The 14,462-nt window shown below is 34.5% G+C and overlaps 1 protein-coding gene across 1 annotated transcript in view; it reads right to left on the bottom strand.

Moving 5' to 3' along the window:
* The window catches only part of LOC150097257 (protein singed-like), a 118,257-nt gene that overhangs the window by 90,817 nt on the left and 12,978 nt on the right, over window positions 1-14,462 (bottom strand). Inside the window, exon 2 of the mRNA XM_090407629.1 lies at window positions 13,157-13,279. Coding sequence (XP_090263755.1) covers window positions 13,157-13,279 — 123 coding nt within the window. The remainder of the gene's footprint in view (window positions 1-13,156; window positions 13,280-14,462) is intronic.

The following is a 14,462-nucleotide window of genomic DNA, read 5'->3' as shown; positions in this document are numbered from 1 at the left end:
TTTTTTTTTTTTTTTCCAAGTTCCATATTAGGAAAAGCATCAAGATCTTTAGTTTGACTGAAATAAATAAAAGAGCTTTAAAGAAGGCCGGAAATCTTTGAAGATGATACAAAGTACGTGGAAAGAACCAAAATGAAACTAAACTTACACTACTTTTCATAAATAGATATCATTTATTTCATTTCCTCTCGAATCCTTATTTAAATACAAATATTTTTGATACCATAAATTAATATGTTTTAAGAAAGGTTATGATAGAAGTGATCCATCTAAACCCACTGCCCATGAAGAGGCCTGCGAACGTATTTTAAAATGCTCGACGAATATGCTAAAAAAAAAAAAAAAACTCTAAAAATTCAGCGAAAACAAAAATCCGTACGAAATAATTAAAACAGAACATATCTAGGGAGAAAAAAAAAAACTAAAGAATATTAATATAAATTTCAAAACAGGGAAAATTTACTGCGATGAATTTTTTTCGAATAATAATGAAAATTCAGTCTTAATAATTTCTTTTAATGAAAACTCATGAAAAATCAAATTATTTCAGTTTATATTGCAATTAAGTAATTTAAAGTGTTCATAATACTGAATTGAAAACAAGTAAGCTTCAGGTGGAGATAGCAGAGCTTATCTTCCTATACACGCAGGATTTCTTCTCACAAAACAGTAAAACTAGCAGTAGAACACGCGCAATTGATAGATATGATACACAGGTCTCGTAAGTCGTGACCTTAGTTGTGTCTTACGTAATGTCAACCGACCTAACTCTGGGATGTAAGTTGCGTGTGAAATTTCCTGACAGAGTAGAATTCATTCATTGGCCCTCCTGATGAAGACTGGGTAGCGCATTTAGAACGAAACGTGCTCTTTGACTGAAAACACCTGTGTTCGAATCTCTTCCAGTGCACGCGGAATAATTATAATCACTTTTTAATCAGTTTCGAAATAGAAAAAACAACTAGAGAAGCATATGCGTTGTTAGACGAAACACACGTGATTCGTATCTACGTGGTTCGCGGTCTTCGACTTGAATCATATAATTTAAATAGTAACTAATAACAGTAACCGACAGCGGATGAGTTAATGCAAAGACAGCTCGTGACAGGGATAGCGAATTGAATTTGTGTGTATTCATCACCAGGTTGTCTGCAGAAGTTTCTTAGAAAATCTGAAATATCAACTAAATGACAGTTTCCAGATTAGTCAGTAGAGGCGCTGCTTGAAGAGAAGATACATTTTTTTCTGGAAAATAAAAACCAAAATGTATATGTGATTATGTGCAATTGCTCATCATTTTCAGTTCATATGTAAAAAGTGACATATTAAAGTTTAATAATTTAGTTTTCAATATTGTACCCTGAATCTTGTAAATCATTAAATTTAGAGAGAGCGAGAGAGAGAGGAACTTTATTAAATTTCAGCACCAGTTTCAGCAGCAATATCCAGGATGGATACCATGATAACTGGAACGTAGAATCACCTGTCCTACTAAGAAGTATGAGATGAAAACTGTATATTTAACTTTGTTTGCTGTACTCCTAAATTGGCCTGGTTTGCTTACACATGCTAGTTTATTTATTTAAACATGCAGTTGGCTCCTGGTGAAACGGAACCAGTGTGGTAAAAGGGCGCAACTGAATACAGCAATGAAAAGGAAGACACGACCTGAAAAGTTTGCGCTCCGTTGATCTAAAGGTTTAAAATGATTAAACTATGAAGGGTTGGGTTGTTTTAGAATTTGCGACGAGTCAGTTAAAGCTATGAGATGTCACATTACAAAATGATATCAAAATGCATTGTTAGATGCTAAGCATTAAATGACATTGCACGCTGAAGGAAACAAAAATCACTTTAAAAATGAAAGAACTAGATTTAAAATTTAACAGTAATTACCACCTTTCCTAACTGATTAAAATTCCGAAACGTATTTATTTATCATATCGAAAATAAGTTTTCGATAAGTTTTATCACAAACTTATTTTCAATGAAATAATTAAGACTGCTTGTCAAAGAAATGGAAAATGCCTGTAAAATATAAAAGTTATGCCATTAAGTAGAAACGTCTTATTTATGCAACAGAAAAAAAGTGTGTTGATCTCTTTCTATTTCCATATGTCTCGTATTAAAGAACTCAGACTTTTTTTTTTTATTAGTGCCAAGTTAAAAGAAATTAGTGATAACTACTATCCCCTGAAACTTCGCAATTTAGGAGAGGCTTAGGAACTTAGAATAACCCGCTCATACACTAAAGAGGCTCATAGACTTCTTAAAATCTTAGTTTTTCCAAACTAACTTTTTTTTTTTTTTTGCCTGCCTTCCATATTCTGCAAAATATTCTTATAAGATCCCGTTAGCCGTGTATATGTTTTGCTTTGTTTTTGTTTCCCTAATAACTTTCCAAGAGACTTGAACTTCGTGAAACTGTTTTTGATGTCGTAACAGCAAAGGTCATTTCTACGTTCTATTTCTTAAATATTATCTTTCAGCTTAGCATGGTAGAGCCTCCATAGCTCAGTCGGTATGGACGAAGCCCTTTGGTAGGAAAGATCTGGGCTCGATTCCCGTCCGTGATGTGAGGAACTTTAATCTGGTCTCTTTTGACGAAAGGTAAGTTAGCCGGTCTCATACTGAGGTAGGGGAGGTTTCTTACCCCCAGAACAGGCAAACTGGCCCCGTGAACACACACGAATTAGTCAGGAATACTTAAGAAACGGTCCTTCTCAGCCAGGATAAAATAGGGAGGGGAGGGGGGAATGAGATGGTGCCGTACCTCCCCGTAAAAGGGGCTCACGACCGTTGCATCATAGCGAAATAAAAAAAAAAGAGCTTAGCATGGTTTTGTAGAAGGAAGTTGCTGAGCTCATGAGTTCGAGCGCAGATACTTCAGCGATGGGTTTGTGATTTTAATTACTGCTAAAGCATCTAAGACTAATCTCTTATATCTCTTAATTGCGCATTTTTCTTAAGGTTTGTCTGTTGCTTTAGTTTAAAATTCAGGCTTTCAGAGAGAAAAATTCATGTCGCGTTCGTATGCTACAGGAAAACCTTTTTCTCATCTAAAGAAAACTTATAAAAGGTTCCAAATGAAGAACAAACGTCAGGTCATCCTCATCTGCTAGACACTTGAAAGGTGGAAAATAATATCATGAAGGGAACTTCATCAAAAAGTCACATAACAGCTTGTTTATAGTAATCACAAATACTAAATGTTGAAAGGAGATTTGTGGATCATCAAATTTATTTACTGTCTTCAAAGCATTCAAGTTCTAAAGGGAGTATTCTTAACTTAATTTTGAGTTATATTACCTTTTAAAGAGCAAAGTATTGATTCTAAAACTCAAAGTTCATTTGTTCAGCATACAACTGACAGTTCTTGCCAATAGGGCCAATAGGGCCCTTACTCAAAATATTATGTATCAAACTAGTAACATCTTCCTTATGAGCTTCAAGTTTTACAAGCACACAATGCTGTTTGAATACCTTGGTTCAATAAATGAAATATATTACAGCATATTCAATTAGATGGCTTAGAACCTTTCATGGATATATCTCTTTTAATTTTTAAATGCGTAAAAGTAAATCAAAATTATATTAGCTCTTCAACACTGGAGTTTGCAATTCCTTGCGTGAACTAACACACGAACTAATGGACGACAGAATTATTTCTTAATAAAAGGTGTTTACATTTTAATTTTGTTAATTAGCTTAATAATTAATTAGTTTAATTTTAAGGTTGCATTACCACATAGCACTGCTTCAAACTTGATTTTTGTTCGGTGCAATCAGGAACCGATTATCAACTCACTTCGGGCCTCCAATAATCAAGGGTCGTGATTTCACGCCAGACGATAAAAATCATTTACACAAAGACAATGACAAATAACAATGTCTTGGAATTCGAACTCACGATTTGTAGGCAAGAGAGGTGGGGGAAAGAGACCCATTCCACTCTGCCAAGCAAACCGGCACTTTTCCAGCATGCGTTTTTTGTGTTAACAGGAATTAACTACATTAATTTAAAAATAGTGTTAGTTATTAATATAAGTATTAGTTGTTCATATAAATGAATGTAAGTTTATAATATAATAATATATAATAAGAAGATAGTAATTCGCCACCTTGGTTGGCCGAGTCGTTACACTATCCCCTTTCCAGCCAACAGGCTGCGCGTTCCAATCCCTCTGTGCCCTTGGATGTTTTGTGATTGTCTTTAGGGGTGGATAATTTCATCGTCCGCTGTGATGTCACTGCCCGCTTATAGGAGTCGTGTAAAATTTAGGCAGGGTTTCCGGCTTATGAAAAATTAAATAAAAATACAAAATACATAATTCTTAGCTTGATAATGCATTACAGTTGTAAGAATTCTTCATTTTAATATCTTTAGTTCATGATATATAATTAATGTTTCCGGAGAACGTTTAATTAGTCAATCAATAAATGCAATATACCCGTACTGGTTGCAACAAATTCATCCTGATAAGTATTTTACATCTTCATTTGTCTTCTAAGCAATAATTCTCATCATTACGTAACCTCTTCTTATAAGCAAGGCTTTAATTTCGGAGTTGAGGTTACAAAATATGCATAAGGCATTTAAAGTAATATACAGGAGAAGTGCGAGATATTGTGTGTCTGATATGTTTCTATGCGTACGGAATTTTTCAGTTTTAATTATGTGCAATTTTATTTCTCTTTATTATCTATTGTAAATGTATGTTTTTATCTCAAACTAGGCAGTACAATGAGAACAATTGATTCCAAGGGTATTGAGTCTCATTCTTATTACGAAATTTTTTAAATGTCGCAACGGCCCAATTTCAATATTATATCTTGGCAAATTTATAATAATTTGCTAAGATATAATATAATATCAAAAATTAAAAGCAGTCACGTTTACTAAGGTGAAACTGCTTCTCATTCTTCTACTCTTATGCATGTCATTGATCATTTCTTCAAAATTCTCGCTTCCATATTGCAGGGATTTCTTTCAGGTCTTAAACTTTATAAGACGGTGCCTAAAATAAATTTTTATGGAAACGATCAACCAGTGGTTAGTTACAGCTTCTTTCTTTTATTCGCGTGACTGTTTCATTTCGTTTCGCCCACTATCCTCTTTTTATCTTTCCTTGACAAGATCCAGGCCGCACAATTACAGATTCCTTCAACTCCGACCCATGCAATTACGCTCTGTTTTTCCGGCATTAAAGCTGGAGGAATTGAACAGAACGAATTACCTTGGTTCTGACTTCTAGATTTACGTTAAGAATAGGTCACTTTAAAAGAGTTGAAACGTTATACTCACTGCATTTCCATCAACCTATTAGTGAAACGTCTGCAACTCAATCACTAATTATGAATACGTTTCTGTAAAGCTGAGTTCAGCATACATAACTCGATGCTTTCACCCCCAAACTACTAGTTTCTAAAAACTTAATATATGTTTACAGAACGAGTTAAAGAAGCGTCAAAAATTGCCAGCATGTCTGAATAAGCAGACTTATCTCTTCATGGCTTTGTTAATGCATTGCTAACGTACCGCATTGTCCTTCAAACGAGCAATTACGACGCGTCTGTCTTCGGTGGACCAAATAATGGTAACTGTTGAACCGATCACTAAATTCACCCAGTTTCGATCGGAACTCTCGCATTCTCAACCACAACGAGTGGCGAGGATTTTAACTCCAAATTCCGATTTTTCGGCACTGGTGAATAAGCAGGTCGCAAACAAAGCTTTTCTACTGATTTCCTCTCGTCCTCCAAAACTGGAGAATCCCTCAATTTAAACGACCTAACCAGTTTTATGCTAAAGCCTTTCACCCAGAACAAGGAATACAGCAATAAAAGAGAGACTATTTCCAAGCTTGGTGGAATTCACCTTTTTTTTTTGTTGTTGTTGTTGTAGAGAACAAAAATTATTTCTTTTGAATTCGCTTATTTTATCATATGCATTTGAGCAATAGTTGTAGGGTGCATCGTATCTTTCAAAAACATGCATTCTTTTAATAAATGAAGAAATCTACCAGAATATTATTATCTGCAAAGCTCCTCCGTAGCGCATTGGAAAGAGCGACGCCATAAGCACCCTTCGATTGGACAAGACCTGAACTGGATTCTCGTCACGATGAGAATTATCATGGGCTTTTTCAATTGAAAGTGAATTGGCTCATATGGTGATAGTATATATATATATAATAATCCCGAAAACCATACTTTTCATCTCGCAAATATGACCAGCCATAGTGAACACATGGTAGGCAAAAAATACTGTGTGGTTGATGGTAGGAGAAGTGTTGTGTAGTGTATGAGAGGCCTCCAGCGCTGAGACCTGACTTCATGGAGATTTCATGTTATTGCAGTAGTAGTAATGTCCTACAATCAGTTCTACAGACCTGGTTAGCCGAGTGGTTAGTGTATCCGCTCTCCAACCAACAGCTCGCGGTTTCGAATCCCGCTGTGGGAAGGGATTTTCTTTAGGTGGGAGATGAATTTCATCGCCCTGTGTGAGACCACCGTTCCGCTTATTGGAGGCCTGAAGTGGCCAAAAAAAGTTCCCTTTTTTGTCTCTGTAGCAGAGTTTCCAGACTTACCTAGTAAACAATGATTTAAAAATACAAATAAATAAATAAATATACATAGAAAAAAATATATATATAGAAATTAATAAAAATGGGGAAAAAATTCTTAGCCTATAAAAGGCACAAATGTACTACAGGTTTACAAATAACCTTTCGCCTGTCGTAACCACATTAAAAAAAAAAAATTAAAAAAAACTGGCTCATTCCATGAATGGGACATATATTGTTTGTTCTGCTTTCTGAACTAATCAAATTTTACTAACAGATGATGATTTGAAATATCGAAATAATTGTATTTTGATACTATTTAACACCATCGAAACGTGTATACATGTGTTAAAATCAATTAACGTAATAGAACTTTTAATAATATTTTGATGTCAATTAATAGTAATTATTTAACATTTGACATATTAAAAATTTGTATTACTTAATAATTGAACAATATTACTCATAGGAATTATAAATACTAATAATTTTATTAATATTTATAAAATATCAAAATTTTTAATTAAGTAATGTTATTTTAATATTAACTTCTTCTTCTTCAACCTTTTGGTTCTGTCCACTGCTGGACGAAGGTCTCCCCCATGATTTTCCAGATCACTCGGTTTTCTGTCTCTCCCATCCATCCCACTCTTGCAATTTGTTCAGGTTCATCTCTTCACCTTCTTCTCGGTCTTCCTCTGTCTTGCTCCATCCATTGGTCTCAACTCTGTTGTGTTTCTAGTCCATCTCCCGTCATTGCATCTGGCAATATGGCCAGCCCATCTCCACTTAGCCTGTTTAATATATTTTACAATATCCATGACACCTGTTTGAGATCTTATCCAGGTATTTGTCTTCCTATCTCTTAATGTTATTTTTAGCATACTTCTTTCCATGAGATGTTGTGTTGTCCTCAGCTTTTTCTTTAGGGCTTCTGTTAAAGTCCATGTTTCTCCTCCATATGTTAGGACAGGAATATGCACTGGTCGAAAGCTTTCCTTTCTAGACTCATAGGGATGTCACTTCTGAACATGTCTCTCATTTTCCCATAAGCCATCCATCCAAGGTGAATTCTTCGTTCAATCTCTTTTCTTTGGCACTCCTCAAAGGATAACAATTGGCCCAAATATACATATGAATTAACTTGTTCTATTTCATGGTTTTCAACTTTGACAGTTCTATGGTTAATATATTTATTCATCATTATTTTTGTTTTTTCTCTATTTATTTTTAATCCAATTGCTCGGGTGGCTTCATTTAGCTGATTTAGCCTTTCTTCCAGATCTTCAAGATTATCCGCTATCAGGACAATATCATCTGCAAATTTCAGATGATGCAGCCTTTCTCCATTTATGTTTATTCCTTTTGTTTCCCAATCAAGGCTTCTAAAGACTTCCTCTAGTGCAGCTGTACATAATTTGGGAGATATGGTGTCGCCTTGCCGGATGCCTTTTTGTATTGGGAACTTTTCACTGTTTTTATATAATTTAATTACAGAAGTTGCATTATTGTAAATATGTTTTAGTGTTTCAATATATGGTTTGTCAGTTCCCTGGGTCTCAAGTGCTTTTAGTGTTGCAGATGTTTTAACTGAATCAAATGCTTTTCGTAGTCTATATAGGCCAGACATTAACTTATTACTTTATCAAAATTTAGATAAAATGACATATTTATTACGGTATGGTAGTTATTCCTTAATATTGTTTAATGAATAGAACAAATCCTGAAAATCTATGCAATACAGAAGAGGTACAGGTAGTCCTCGACTTACGACGGGGTTTCGTTCCAACGTCTCCGTCGTACGTCGAGAACTTTTTTTTAAATTCTTGATTTGTTCGATTTCATAAATTAGATTTCTATTTAACTTAAAATGGTTAAAATATATATAAACTTACATAAACATTTATAAATTATTTATTAGCACATATACATGTACATATAAATAAATAAATACAAAATTAAGAAAGAAAAATTTCATAAAAAAATGTATAAACCATATCAAAAATGGTGCATTTTTGAAATTCCTTTAAATATTAGTTAACATAAACAAAAAACTTATTAACGATGTCTTTAATTAAACAGGTGAGTTACTGTAACTCATTTGGACGATATATGGTTATTTCTCGCGATCGGGAGTAGCTTTTTGTAATCAGAAAATTGGTTAATGTTGTCTGTTGGTTTTTTTTTTTTCTTTTTTTCTTCATGTATTTCACGATAATATCTGACTGCTTCTCGAATTTGCTTATCGACTTTGGCGAAGCGATCAGTGTCTTGGTCCATATTTTCGAGTAATTGAAGTTCCTTGATTTAGTTTAGAAAATATTTCAGCTAATCCTTTTACAGCAAAATATTTTAACGCTGTCTCTTCTTCATCTTCCTCGTTATTCCTTTCTTCTTCTACAACTCTTTCATTTCGGAAAATCAAGTCTTGATCAGTCAGTTCACCTTCTATATCGGTAATATTAATTTCTAAATCCACTTTTCTTGCAATTTCAATAATTTCTTCACCAATTTGTTTTAACATACTATGCTCATTGTACTCTTCGAGTGTCTCCTGCAGTAGTAACTTCTTCCAAATTCCTCTTCCTCGCATACATTGTTCCGATACTTCCTTCCATGAAGTTCCAATGTTCTGGATACATTGATTAATATCGTAATTTTTCCAAAAATCGCGCAAAAATGTAGTTTTCAGTCTTGAATGTAGCGTTCGAACCTTGATCCATAGGTTGAATCACAGCTGTTGTATTGGGCGGTAGATACATCACATTTATATTTTCATTCAAATCGCCGATATGAAAAGGATGTCCTGGAGCATTGTCAAGCAGCAATAGAATTTTAAAAGGAATGTTTTTTCAAGACAGTAGGCACGTACTTCTGGAATAAAACAATTTAAGAACCAGTCTTCGAATAAAACAATTGTCATCCAAGCCTTAGGATTATTCCTGTAGTAAACCAGCAATTTATTCTTGTCAATGTTTTTCAAAGCTCTGGGGTTTTGTGAATGGTAAGCAAGAAATGGTTTTAATTTAAAACCAGCAGCATTTCCTCCAAGAAGAAGCGTAACCCTATCTTTAAATGCCTTAAAACCAGGCGCCGATGTAGCTTCTCTGTGAATGTAAGTTCGTTCTGGTATTCTTTTCCAGAACAGTCCGGTTTCATCTACGTTAAAAATCTGCTCTAGCAAATAGCCTTCATCTTTTATCATCGTTTAGATTTTTCTTGTAAATTTCGGCAGTTTCAAAATCGGAACTATCAGCTTCTGCTGTTATTCGTATGTTATGTAAGTAAAATCGGCTTTTGAATCGATAAAACCAACTTTTACTAGCGTTAAATGTATGCTCGCCGTATTTATCTTCTTGTTGTTTCCTAAAATTGTCAAATACTGCGATGCGTATACAAAAGCAATGTGATATATGTATGTATATGCTGGCGGCAGAGTTAAATTAGAGAATTTTTAATAATAATTTTTGGCCGTCGTAAGTACGAATCGTCGTAAGTCGAGGACTACCTGTACAAGTTTCTAGTACGGAGATCCACCATTATATGAAGCCTGAAAACTTGGATATAATCAGTTTATAGCGCAATGACTTGAGATTTTTAGCTAACGCTTGGGATAGTGACGCATTCTTTGGAGGTCGTTTTTAAGTTTTGGCCACATTACAAGAAATGCGATCATTAAATCATAAATCCTCTAACTTTATTTTTATTTTAAATACAAGAAACAATTCTTGAGTATTCTAAAGTAAAATATGGCATTAGTCAGTTTAATTTTGTTTCTGTCGTTGCTCTTTTAGCAATCTCATTTGGCAATATTAGACGGGTGTATTCATTGATTACACAAACACTCAATGCATTATTTATTTATATAAAGTAGGTCTGATTCAAATAATTAAGTTGTCTATTGTCACCTAAACCTTAAGCTTTCCTACTGAATTTTATTACGCAATCCACATAGTGTCAGAAGCAAATCCTCCGAATTTATTATACACTCTGATACCAAGACACACACACACACACACACACACACACACACACACACACACACACACACACACACACACACACACACACACACACACACACACACACACACACACACACACACACACACACACACACACACAGAGAGAGAGAGAGAGAGAGGAGAAAAGACCAAATATTATAAGATAAGTTTAAATAGTTTAAATTAAAGCGTGTAATTCATTAGCATACAATTTCTGTGGTCTCCCTGCAAATATTGGAGCATAGTGATCCATATTTTCATTCATTATGTTCTGGCTCCTGCTTCTCTCCATATTGGGTTTTCGCCGCATGATAATTACGCTACTGACCGATAGCTGCAACTTCCTTCTGCTGAGATCTTAGCTTTCATTTCTGAAATATTTCTCTTTCCTTTAATATCCTCTGTTTTTTATTTAAATTTGATTTGATTTAATTTTCTTCCTTTGACACTTGGCAATCGGTCTCTGCATATGGCATCGGATGCTTTGGCACTGGGAAGTTGCCAAAGGAGTCCTGCCAAACTTTTACTAGTTACGGAATTTGTTATATATAAGAGGCGACAAATGCGCTACAAATTGGGTCTATGCACACATTAGAAAATTACACTAAGAAAACCTCTAATCAATGAAATTTAAAATCGTAAGATATACAAAGAGAAATATGTGTATTGCAGTTTAATGATAATAAGTCCGATCACGTGATTCATAACTGCCGATTCTTTAATGTTAATATACTGTATGACAGGGATTCTCAACCTATGGTAGTACGTGAGCCACTGCCTTACTGGTACATCTAATATCTTGAATTAAATATAGTGGTACGCCACTGGAAAAGGTTGAGAACCCCTGCTGTATGATATTATTTTAGCATCTAGATAATGACGTCATCGTCGCCATTTTAACTACTGACTAGCATATGGTCATTTTGAGGGAAGGAATTTCTCTGGTGACAAGTTGTGATAAACTTATTTGCCCGACCTTGTTTTATGTAAGTTCAACCTCTGCCAGGTAGCTCTCAGCGCCAAGCTACACTTGACCGTAATTAGCCTCCATCCCAGATTACCTGTTAGAGTATAACAAAAAGTAGTCCTTCAACCGTGAATTACAGTATTCACTTCCGCCCGTTAACAAACTAGATAGGTCTGCCGTGTGTTAGGAAACTGTACCAGCCACTGTTAACAGGCACCGAAGAACGGAGGACAGTATCTCGAATCACGCTAGATTTCCTTGTATGACAATAGAAAACAAAAAAGAAAGAAGATAAACCATAACTCCCGTAGCTTATATAATGATCGGAATAGTTCGTGTCATCCTCTAATAGACATGAAGGTCACGGAGAAACCAGCAAACTTTATGAGCTACAGGTGTCTGGATATCGCAAATAAACAGGTGATATGATGGGTGGAGCTGAACCCATTTATTCAGACAAGTGCTATACTTATAGCAATTACACATCGTTTTAAATACAAATATTGATCTTAATATTAAAAGAAAAAAAAAAGCAAGCCATTCATAAGCCCAGCATGATAACTTCTACTTTTCATCCTAGAGCGTTACTACCGATAACAGCTTGTCATTGAACACACATCTACTTTTAGAAAGGAAGCCGGAAATGATGTTATCTAGGATATTATTGTGTGTATAAAGATCTTAGCATTGAGATTAGAAGAGGACCTGCTCTTCCCGGTATAAAACCTTGCGTTCGGAGGATTAAGAAATAGTTTATTGGATACCTTTAAAAAAAAGTTAATTAAACTCATGAGAAGCATTCACGTTTCATACATGGACCTATCAGCAAGTTCGTGATTTTTTTCTTTAAAAAAAAAAAATCTGGTAAACGTTAAGTTAACCTGGATTTTGCTAGTTGAACATCAGAATGAGTTTGCATTTGGATTCAATGACCACTAAACATTACGCACAAATGTATAAAGTGCTTGTCGGATGGGAAGAATCATCACAGTCGAATTACAAACCAAAACGTCATAATATGTATTTAAAAAAAAGAAGTTTCAGAATAACATTTTGCTAGAAGAAACTAATATATTATGTCCAAGGCTGTCAAATGATGAATTTGTCGATTAACAGACATGCTTGTTCGTTAATCTTGATAATCTGTGATCTCAAAGTCAGTTTATTTACAATATTCATCATTTGGCAATTTTGGGTAAAATATTACAGTTTTGTTTAGTAAAATGTGATTAGCAAACATGAAATACCACATTTTGGATGTACATATGCATGCGGATGCATATAACAACAATGGATGGATAGTCAGGTGGACAAAACGGATCTAAATAGCCTCATAAATTGTTTTGTGAAATGCACATAAATGATTGCACCATGCTTTCACAGAAATTTCGTTTTGGAGAAATATAAATGTGTTCTCTGAAGCAATCATTAAAATTACTCCCTTGTTTAATCGGGTAGCAAAGTTGTTGTCTAGAAATAAGTACTCGTAGAAAAACATCTCCACAAGCGGTTCTTACAGTTGTGACGCATAATGGGTAGAAACACGACATCAGTCGAGCTGTTTCACTCTCTCAGTGTTTGCAGAATCATCAACGTTTTGTCATATATAGAGCGTCTAACGGTTTCAATTTGTGATGCAATTTCTCCAGAAATTGCATCACTATTTCCAATAGTGATGCAATTTCTCATGAAGAATGACTGTCTATTAAGAAAGATTTCCTTATTATGTTTCTCATCAGAATTCTAAAAATAAATAAAGAATTAAACTAAAAATAAAAATTGTATATGTGTGTATGTTTTAAAATAGACTATGTATTGACATATCACAATTGGCTTATTGGTGACTTAGGATAGATTTCAGGTAGTAATTCTTCCATGGTTCTATTTAATATTATATATACAAAGAGAGAGAGAGAGACTCAGTTCAGTAAGCAACAGCGATCTTATAAGGAAGCAACAAGTTTTTTTCTCTCTCCTGACAACTCAGGTTTTCCTCCTGCAAGCAAGCATATCAGCGAAAATACGTATTACAGATATATAATACAATTTTTTTTGTATTATATATCTGCAATTTTTTTACCTTCAAGCCTCATTTAACTACATACTTTGGCAGTTTGAAAGCCCAGTCAGTTAATCAACCAAAAGTTGCAATTTGTGTTTTACAAAGCATTTTTGTGAAATAAACATGTTATTCATTTAAACTCGAAAGTAATATAGAATTATTATATTATGTAAAAACTGGTTTGCAATTTTACGTATATATTTTGATTAAAATAAATTCTTTAAAACCTTTTCTCTTTACACTTTTACACACAACAGCGTTAAACAATCCGAAAACATCGACAACCTTGCGAGTTCGTTTTTTTTAAGATGGATGTGTTCTACTGTTTTTTTATGAAACTTGTTATTGTCAAAGAGTTCAAAGACACTTAAACCAGGTAAATGGATTCTGACTTTTCTTTTAAGTACATCTTTAAATGGTTTCATCGTTTTCAAATTGCTTTGGGATTGTTCTTCATCGCTGATGACCTGTTCAGTCTACAGAAACTCTTTAAGACGGTTGAGCACCCGGTTGCTCTTTATGCTCCAGAAATTTAGAGCAGCTGCAAAACCTCCCTTCAGGAAAACACCATCTCTTCCGTCCAACAAGCCTCATTCATTCTTAGTCACCAAGAAGTAGGTAGTTCCTGTCCGTGACCGTGAAACAATAGCGAAGAGCTCAGTTACAACGCTGGCAGGTGAAAAATATTCCAAATAGCAATACCAGTCGACACATATTCAGACATCCTTGTAGCCAATAAAGCTTTTTAAAAGCCAAATGCTGGGCACTTAGCTGTCATGCGCTCCTGAACACGCTAACAGCCATAGAATTTCGCCTTCGGTTATTACATAAGCTTAAATACTAAATTGCTTAATGTTCATAGTT

The sequence above is a fragment of the Typopeltis vanoorti genome, chromosome 17 (genome assembly GCF_054136105.1).
Source record: "Typopeltis vanoorti isolate ZY-2024b chromosome 17, IOZ_Tvanoo_1.0, whole genome shotgun sequence".
NCBI classification, from domain to species: Eukaryota; Metazoa; Arthropoda; class Arachnida; order Uropygi; family Thelyphonidae; genus Typopeltis; species Typopeltis vanoorti.
The sequence above is the reverse complement of the archived record's forward strand: the minus strand, read 5'-3'. Positions and strand labels throughout refer to the sequence as shown.